The sequence below is a fragment of the Polyodon spathula genome, chromosome 16 (genome assembly GCF_017654505.1).
Source record: "Polyodon spathula isolate WHYD16114869_AA chromosome 16, ASM1765450v1, whole genome shotgun sequence".
Lineage (NCBI taxonomy): Eukaryota > Metazoa > Chordata > Actinopteri > Acipenseriformes > Polyodontidae > Polyodon > Polyodon spathula.
The window spans coordinates 3,344,630-3,354,819 of record NC_054549.1 but is presented as its reverse complement, the minus strand read 5'-3'; the positions used below and the strand labels follow the sequence as shown (position 1 = coordinate 3,354,819).

The 10,190-nt window shown below is 39.0% G+C and overlaps 1 protein-coding gene across 6 annotated transcripts in view; it reads right to left on the bottom strand.

The window, feature by feature from the left end:
- Positions 1-4,343: 4,343 nt before the first annotated feature.
- The window catches only part of LOC121329091 (kazrin-like), a 287,130-nt gene continuing 281,283 nt past the window's right edge, over positions 4,344-10,190 (bottom strand). For 5 of the 6 annotated variants that reach the window (XM_041274415.1, XM_041274416.1, XM_041274418.1 and 2 more), the window contains 5 exons: positions 9,612-9,843; positions 8,674-8,775; positions 7,881-8,047; positions 5,669-5,798; positions 4,344-5,337 (listed from right to left, as the gene is read on the bottom strand). In XM_041274415.1, coding sequence (XP_041130349.1) covers positions 5,191-5,337; positions 5,669-5,798; positions 7,881-8,047; positions 8,674-8,775; positions 9,612-9,843 — 778 coding nt within the window. In that variant the 3' untranslated portion in view covers positions 4,344-5,190. Of the gene's footprint in view, positions 5,338-5,668; positions 5,799-6,991; positions 7,435-7,880; positions 8,048-8,673; positions 8,776-9,611; positions 9,844-10,190 lie in introns of those variants that run through there. The other variant, XM_041274417.1, reaches the window with a different exon arrangement.

Here is a 10,190-nt window from a genome sequence, read left to right as displayed (position 1 = left end):
TGTGTAGTTTAGGCAGTGTCTTCAGTTTTGGTTCCAATTTGCGTTCAGAACCCTCTGTTCGCTATAGAATGGTTCTAGAACCATAACGAATTGTGTGTTCGATATAGAATCCACAGAACCATTTCCTAAGAGCGCCCTTCCAATAATACACTGAGATGGTATGGTAGCACTGTCGGAATTCAAAGTCAAAACATTAGTTTCAAATGTTGTTAGTGCGAATCACATGATGTATCATGGATCTCAAGGCTGTATGACTAAAGCAAGTCTATATGTGTGCATTACCATATCTGTTTTTATCAATACAGGGTTATTACCGGTATATAATAAACTGAAATAAATATAGAACTTTCTTTAGCCTAGTGTAATACCAGACATCATGTTGTAAAATGGAAACACGTCTGCTGTAACACAACTGCAATTTGAGACTGAAGTAGCTGACAGAAGTCCAAAACACAGGAGATTTATGGAATAAATGACTTTAAATTGTTATTGATGATGTATTCAATGAAACAGGATATTACATTCATTCTAGATATTCAGACTAATGCAAACAAACAGTTTTTCATGTCTGAAATTTTGTTCTGCTTATTTAATAAATGAATTACATTCACTTTGAATCTGTTAGAAATCCACCTGTTAAACAATTTACAACAAAAAATGACCAGGCTTTAAATATACCCGTATCTGTACAGATCTCACTATATATATTAATACATGGTTAAAATAATTACATGGCAAAATATACTGTTTTAATGTGTTAACACCACAAATTCAAATAAGGCTAACGACAGCTAAGGTAACCCAAGGAGAACTGCTCCTCTGTTCATTATTTTTTTTTTTAGAAAACTGAGATGATTAAAAGGTTTTTAAATAAATGTCTTTACATTTAAAAGCTGCAGCATGCCAGTTTCTGTTAAATAGAAATGCATTCTTCTTTTTAAAACAAGTACAGTTTGGGACATTTCAATTCAATTAAATATAGCGCCTGTGTTCCTGTTTTGTAGCGAAATTCAATCAAATCTCCCGCATCATTACAAGCTTTGCCCCCACCACCACCTTACAAAGGTAATATAATGGGTTATTGGCATACAAAAGTAACTAAAAGGCAAAACATTGTGACAACATGTGATGTTTTAAATATCAATAATGTAATGTTACTTCTGTCAGCAATTTTTCTAAGCAGCTTGAAGTGGATTAAATAGTTTATTTGTATCCATATCAGTACAAATCCCTTTATGGCAAGGAACAGAGGTTGGTGGGGAAACAGTTATTGTAACGGTTAGGGTTACAGTATATATTTCTCTTTCATTCCTTACAAAAAAAAGTTCACTTTTCTTAATTGCTCAATTGTTTTATGTAAAAATTTGGATCCATTCATCAGAGCCTTGATCGTCTGTCGCCATGGTAACATCCCCTCCAGTGATGACATAATGCTTCAACATTCCCATGAAACAGGAAAATCTATTAGAAAGGAGAGCACCTCTACCCCTAGTTAGTTACTTGTAGCTGGACCGTGTAATGATAGAAACAAAGGACACTGTCATTACAAACACAACAGCTATGAAGTCCAACACACGAATATTTTGTCATGAACATCACTGAACACAGCAGACCAAAATAAGCTTATGGGCCAGTTTCACAAACCTAGCGTATTTTTAAAGAAAACCACTAATGGAAATACATCATCTACCTTTTAAGTATTTACACAAGCAGAGCGATTTCTTCTTCTTCATTATTATTATTTTATAAATTAGTGTAAAGTGCTGTCATCTCAGTTCAGTTCTATTCCAGCACCATCTAATGATTTATCACCTTTGCTCCAGTTTCCTTCGGTTTTGCTGGGAATAAACTGTAGTGCATTTCAAGGGGTAATGTGTAAAAAGTAAATACATAAATGGATACCGGATCTTATAATTAAGGAAGACGGATAGCATTTTTGTTTCTAGACTTAATCTACTGACCTTGATTACAGTAGTCCATATATGCTTTAAGTTCATATGTGCTTGCTGGTTCAGAACCTTAAACTGGATCTGGGATCCAGTGCAATCAAAGCCCCTTAACATCTTATACAAATAAATATATACTGTATATAAAACCAATGAGTAACAGGCATAAGAAACACGCAATGATTGCAAGAATCATAAAATGTAAGTTGACAGTTAAAAAAAAAAAAAAAAAAATAATAATAATAAGTTGAAGCAATTTACACATGAAACTAGCCCCAGACACAACTTACTGCACTGTTTTTCAACTAGAAATTGTATCGTGCAATCTCTTGCAAACAAAGTATTCAGAATACTAGTTTTTGCAATTGCCTGTGCAATGTCTAGCATGAAAGAGTCCCTCTTCTGCAGATGATTACCTATGGACTGAAGAACTGCGTCTCAGCTTGGGATTATGCACAGTAAATTAGGGAGTGGCAACTGTCAAACCCCTAAACGATCCTGTTTATCAAAACCTTTACTTAACTGTAAAGGTTGCACTAACTGTGAAAGGTCAAACAAACCAGCGCTGTTACAAAATATAAAAGTAAACAAGGGTTTTGGCTCAAGCCTTCATCTGTGTAAGCTGTTTGTTCTGATATGCCTTTACCAAATGATTTCCAATGACAACGCTGTGGTTATGTGTTAAGGGGCCAATGATAACCAGTATGTACTTGTTCCTGAAGCCTCTCTATTAAGGCCAATGAAGAGACCAACAAAATGGCCTTAATAAAAGGGTGTCCTTATTATTGAAGATACATTGAATTTCTTGCAATAAATTCTCAATTTTCACTATTTAAAAAGTCATTCACCTATTTCAGTGTCAGTTTTGTTATTTACCAAAGCAAAAGTACAAATGAGTGACATGATGCACCCATGTTTTTAAAGGGCTTTACAATGAGATGGCTGGTAGTTCTTAACATGTCTTGATCTAGCCCCCTTACTCTGCACTGGACTTGCCTGACCTGTGGATCCTCAGCTAATACACTATCCTTGCACTATTGCACTACTACTATGTCATTGTAGATATAACTTTTAATCCCAAGTCTTGCATCCTACTTCATATTGTATTTTAGTAGTATTATTTGTACTTACTGTAAACTATACATTTAAATATTAAACTTGCATTGTAACACTAACACCTGTATACAGCAATACTGGAGACAACTCAGAATAGTGTGCCTGCCCTGCTGATTATCCTCACGTGTAGAGACTGCCCCCTTGGTAAAGGTTTGGTGGAAATGCGGTTTTTTTTTTAAAGATATTAATGAACTAAATTCCTTCTTGGTGCTTATTCTTGGCATTATTATTATTATTATTATTATTATTTATGCATCAGAAGTGGCTTCCTGGTTAAATAAAGGTCAAATCAAATAATAAGGACTTCATTACTGCGCTTCTGGCATGTCTGTGCAAAGAGATCCCAGCAGTAAATCCTCGCTACTCAAGCAAGGACTGTCGGTGGCTCCTGTTTGTTCTTTATGGGGTCTCTGGAAGTGGAATGCAGGGACACACAAAGTGCAGCCGTGAGAGATCTATAAGGAGTGGCTAGTAAATTATTAATGAAACAGAAACCAATGAAAAATCTAATACACTTTTGCCATAACTTGTGTCTTATTATGGAAAATGTAAGATCTATGAAGTGGTGGGAATACATAATAGGTAATATTTACTGGGGGTATTTTTGTTTACTTTTTCTGGGTTCTGGCAATCCAATAATGAGTTGTTGTCATTTTCTATAAATCTGTTCACCTGTCTCTGAGTTTGTCTTAAAATTTCTAACTGCCCCGGACAGAACCGACTTCCTCTATACATGCAGAATGGGTCAGCAGAGTGGAAAGGTCACATTGTCACATGATTTGAATGGAATGTGCATATCAGATCAGTGCTAGGCAGTTACCCAGACAAGCTCAAAGCAAGTTCTGAGCCAGGTGAAAACTGATACAGACAAAAACATAAGAAATCAATATTAGCACTTCTAGAGCCAACACACAAGTCCTCATCTGATGCACAGACTGACCTCCACTGACTGCTGTAAACAAGTTTCATGATACTAGATTCTGACGATAGTGTTTGTTGTCTGATGTGCTTGAGGCACTTCAACCAAATAACGTTAGGTTTTATACACTGAAGATAGGAACAATGGCAATTAGAAAAGAAAATGAGGCAGTTCAAGAGATAATGAGCTGCATTGATTGTCTATGTTACACGTTGCTGTGTACCTGCTGCTGCAGAGGGGACATTGTCTGTCTGGTCTATTAATGGGAAATTGTGCCCCCCCCCCCCCCCCCCCCATTTTGTTTGGGTACAAGTTATGGTGGCAACAGGTTGATGGGTTATGAATGAACATGAGGACAGGTAGAAGCAGCAAGTCGAGTTATATTTTTAGGTTATTGGGTAATCTGGACAATGTGTTGTGTTTTCAGGGCTGTATCTCCTTCTGAGAATACATGTAATAAAGCAAATAAAAAAAAAAAAAACCTCTGAAATAAATTGAGAACACTCCCTTCTTTAACAATAATGCCAAAAGTCTAGCAATGTCTGAGGACATTGTAACAGTATCATAGAAGACTTGCAATACATTCTGGTTGCTTTTTGCTGAATCTAAAAAAAATACTCTAACAATACTACTGTTTATAATATTATTACCAATAAAAACTCTTGCTGGAGAATTACTTACAAGAAATAACCTACATTCTACACACCCTCACTTTTTCAATGTAAAGGCAGTATATTATAGTGATCTATCTTGCAATAGTATTAAACATTGTGTCTTTATTCCCAATACAGGAAGGTGAGGGAATAGTATTGGAGCACATTAATACGTGTGGCACTGAATGGCACTGTTTTAAACAGAGATACTGTAAGTGTTCTATTGATTAACTTCAGAGAGGTCCTAGTGCTTTAAGATACATTTCCCATATCAATGACCTCTGCTGTCACCCTGTTGCTAACTTTTTTTTTTTTTTTTTTTTTTTTTAAATTGTCAGGGGCAGTAAAAGCTCTCCATTTTTAAGCCACTTCTTGAAATATTCAGACAGCGCTAGTCTGGGATTCTGCAGGTTTCCATGGTGACAGAACATCCAGTTAACATTGCTTGTGGGCCTGTAAACGATGTCAGCCTGTAGAACTCATTTGTAGAGACTCTAACCCCTCTCCATCCTGGGTCCTGACACGCAATGGTTCAGTTTTCTCCTCAAGTGGTGTTTTACACATTGGTGACTTCTGTCTCTCTGAAGCTGTGCTTGGGGCTCCCTCCAGGCTTGTGTGGACTTCCCTCTCCACGGCTCTCTCTCGGGAAGGAGTTGTAACGTCCTTCAAGCTCCTTCCTACATAATGCTTTGGACAGAGGGGGCTGCAACAGAGGAAGAGACAGGTCAGGTTTGAAAAAAAAAATAAAGTAGAACGTACACACTTAATCTCAGGCTACATTATTCTACAATTGTTATGTTTTCCCTTGCTGTTTCCAAAGTGGCAGCTCATTAAATGGGGCTGGCTCTTACAATACTTCTAAAGAGACTTTGGCCGGTCTAATATAGATATATTTCAAATACAACATGTATGCCAGACAGCATAAACTTGAAGAGCAGCTACTGAACTCTAAATAAGTTTATTTTGTGTTATTTTCTTAGTCATGCCGTGTAATCATGCTGGCAGTTATAGTGGTGGAGCAGGTTGTTACCCACCTTGCCTGCCCTGCCCTTCAGGCTGTGCTCGTCTGCACTCTGCCTGCACACGGAGCTGGAGAGGCGCCCCAGTGAGCCCTGCAGTATGACGGAAGGGGTGGACCGCTCATAACCCTGCTGTAAACCCACTCTGCAAAAACAGGGAGGGCAGTCAGGAGTCAGGGGGAATTCACAAAACATTCACACAACGCCAATATCAGTTCAATAACAAACAACATAGAAACGGAGCAGACGATTTAAAGACTCGTGGTTTGGTGACTTTATTTGGCTCATTTTTCTTTACTAAAAAAAAAAAAACTGCTATTGTCAATTTGGAATAAAGAGCTCTGAACATCCAACTTTAAAATGTACTTAAACAGTTTTACTGGCGTAATTGTTTAAAAAGACTCGTTTTCAGACAGTTTAATGGTATAGTTAGTGTTGACATTCTCTTTCGCTGCCAGAGGGTGAGAGACTGATGCATGCTTTTATAACATCTAGGATTGATTATTGCTCTTTTCTCTGGCATTTCAAGTTGTTTTTATCTTGATTGCAGCTTGTGCAAAATGCTGCTGCAATAGTTTTAACAAGAACAAAAAAGCACGAACGCATTACCCCTGCGTTAGCAGCCATATAATGGCTTCCTGTATGGTTTAGGATTGATTTTAAGGTCCTGCTTCTAACTTATAAAGCATTAAATGGCCTTGCTCCCCTATATCTAAAAGATTTACTCAGGGCAAAGGTTTACTCAGCATTCCCAGGTTATAGAGAAAAAAGCCAGGTGGCAAAGTTATGGAATGATCTGCCACGATTTGTAACAGAGGCACCATCTCTTGATCCTCTCGTTTATCAATTGTCTTATGCTCTTGAGATTTTTTTTTTCTAAATGTATCATTAGAGGTAATGACAAATTCAATGCAACTATGACACCTTTTATTATCTTGTGCAGTCACATTATATTCGTACATGTTTAGAGAATTGCTTATACAGGTGCTGCAATTGTGCAAGTATCAAAATCTATAAATACTGTATAAAGAGGCACCTGTTTATCTGGGACCTATATCACATTTACAGTTGTATGTATTTCTATAGATCCATGAGACATGATGAGGTTGGAAAGCTGTTGCAAGCCTGTCTCCAGCTTTAGCTGACACTCCCAGGCCATCCCTATTACAGATGGTCTTTGTCTTCACAAGGTATAACAGTGACACCCACTGGTCAGTCAGCTTTAAACTTTAGACAAATACTGTAATTATTCCATTGAGACATCCTGAGACCTGAGCTTAAACCAAATAACAGAACAGATGGGGTTCACAGTGTGTGCTGTGCCTCTATCGAAAGAAATACAGTAAATGAGTTGCATATTTATTGGGTGAAGTGAACGCAAAATAGGTTAGAATAAAAGCTGGATAAAACACAGCTCCCCCAATTGACAGGTCTCTAAAGTTTGGCAAATTCAGAGTTCTGTTCCATTCCAGGTTTAAAAGGCATAATTTGGGGCTCCCAAGTGGTGCACCCAGTAAAGGCGCTCCGCCCAGAGTGCAGGATACACACTATAGCTTGGAGATTGCCGGATCAAATCCAAGCTATGCCACTGCCGACAGTGGACGGGAGTTCCCAGGGAGCGTCGGCTGAGGTTTGGTGGTTGTTAGGTCAGCTGGGGAATCCTTGGCTCACTGCACGCCAGCAATCCCTGTGGCTGGCCGGGTGCCTGCAGGTCAGCCTGTATGCAATTCAGAACTGCAAGGTCCTCTGACACTAAGTTCTGGATACAGCTGAACAGCAGACTTGAAGAAAAAAAAAGGTATAATTTGTAGATTAAGTGCTCCAAGACCTGGTCAGGGGTTCAAATGTTTCAATGTAATAATTAAAGACATGGTTGTAACAAAGACAAAAAAATCCTTATTCTCAGATTCTTGTCTAAAGAATGTCGTTAGCCGGGTTTATCCAAGAATTTTTCTATATATTCATGTAAAACACTGAAGAATGACACATGTATGTATGGATGTACATAGGGATGCACAGACATATGTACCGGCACTATATCCTGCTCACCAGGGATAATAGACAAAATGTTGCAAAGAAAACAAAGCACTGGTTTAGTGTGTACAATGTAACAGTTTCTGCACAAAATAAGTTGATCTAAAGGAACGGTCACATGGGTGTCAAATGAAAGTGTGGAGAAGTGCTGAGCTAACATGGGTGTCAGATGAAAGTGTAGAGGAGTGCTCACCTGGAGGAGCTGATCAGGGCCCTCATCTCCTCCATGAGGTGTCTGCGGACGATGTGCTTGCTGCTGGGGATGCCCAGGGTGTTTGCCATGGCCTCTGTGTGGAAGGCAGGCTCCAGCACCAAAACTGCTCCATGGACCCCACTGTTTTGCAGACTGTCAACATACTCCTGATGATGTGGGAAATCAAGATAGCTTTCAACAAGACTGCCCCAGCTGTTAGTGTGCTCATCTGAAGATAGTTTCTGACAGACACATTCTATGCATTTAGTATAGACCGTGGAATGGAAAATGTAGACTTTGGAGTCCAGTGGGCTAACTCTCTAGCCTATCAGGCCTAGGTTTAAACCCAGCTACAATTGTAATTCATTTGGTGATCTCTGCTTCAGGTCAGGATTGAGGTGTGCTGTCTCTTTTGCATTTCATGAGCACTATATTCAGAACATTTAAAATGTACGGTTGTGCTAAACTGTTATAAATGTAGACAAATGACACACCTCCAGTATTAGCTATGGTTTCTCATCCCCTTTTTGATTTTAAAGACTCCAGTCAAGTCTCAAGGGCGTGTTTCACTAATAACTGTCTGAAAGCGTGTAACGTCTCTAAGTAATAATTGTTTCTTGTTGTCGTTATCGGGTCTGTGTTTAAGAAGTGATGAGGTATATTTCCAAAGTGATCACTGCAATTAATTCTAGCACCAATATTTAACCAATATATTCACTCTCAATGTCTCTTTGTCACATTCTGATGAGGAGTTATTTAAACAGTGGAGTATACAGTCTTTGTAGTAGCTCACCTTGAGGTCGATGTCTCTGATCCACTTCATCACTCGTTGGTTCGTCCACACAATGGGGTCAGTGTTTTGATTCTCACAATGTGATCTCCTTTCCTGTAGGACCTGCAGATGATAAGCACAAGAAAGAAACAAAAATGAGGAATTCGAATCATTTTTGCTAGACTGGAAAACCCTGTAGCAATGTAAGACCTTGGTGTTGGGCAATAATGAAAATGACGACGATAACTGCTTATATATTAACTTGTGTTTTAACTCTTGTTAATTGAGACTTACTCCCTAGTTAGGGTTCTTTCTCTCCCCCAGGCTCTCTTTTTCCATCTGTTTTTTCGCTTGCCAGCTTTTTAAAATAAAGCAACAACCGCAGAATTAAAGACATTTACTAATGCCCGGTTTAACTTCTAAACAAATACATCTATATTTTCCAATGCTCTGTTTAACGATATGGCACTTGCCACCCTAAGCATCTCTTTATTCACAAACTACAGGAAGAGAGAGGAATAAGACATCTCACTAGCAGTGGTGCTGCTCCATTTAACTTTACAGTCAGAAGCAAGATTATCACTTCTAATACGCTAATAACATTTCAATACAACAAATAATCAAGACTAGACAAATTATCAATAATACTACCCCAATAATCAATTATCGGTCCATCCCTACCCTTATAAATGTCTACCACTTTAAATTTGCATGGTAATTGTAGCTTTCTCGTGGTTATACTATCCATTTCCCATAATTTATCATGCTTTTATTACTATGCTTTACCATATGCCTGTGGGCTTTACAACGCTTACCTATACTTTAGCAAGCCGTTACTATGCTTCATTACATGCCCCTGAATTAAGTACTGGGTAGTGGAGAGGTTGCAAGTGTAGATTCCCTCCCCTCCTTAATCAGTAAAGGCTTGAATGTGTTTACAGCATGTCTGAGTGGCTCACCTCCTTGTCGAAACTGAGCAGGTGCAGCAGCTCGATCGCCAGCATTATGCTGACCTGGTGTGTTTTCTTGGACACGCTCAGGTACTTCTCCAGGTCTCGGCGGCTCAGCGAGCTCAGCATGCGCCCGTCCACCTGGTTGTTCTGAAAGGACTGGGAGTACTGGGGCAGCCCGATGTCACTCAGCCAGGCCTTGGCCACCCAGTGATGATCCATATCAGCTGCTTTCGACAGCCTGGAAAAAGACAGGGTTACATTCTGGGCAAATGCTTTACATTCTCGTCAACCAATAGTTGACAATATGCCCTTCATAGAAAATAACCATCTGAGGTTCTCTAAAGCTTGTTTATAAACAGCACTGAGGCAGGGCTGGTTCCTGTTTGTAAATAGTGTGGTTGGTGTATTGCTGGTGCTGGTTGGCAGGGATGGGGTTAATTCCTATCTCTGCCAAATACATGTGAGAATTAAGGCTCCAGCCATATTCAATTATTAATTGTTAATTAGGCTCCAGCCACATGGTATTTAAGGAGGGGAAGTCCTGTGGTTGGAGTTTGGTGTTTGGGTGAGTGTAACCAGTGGGTT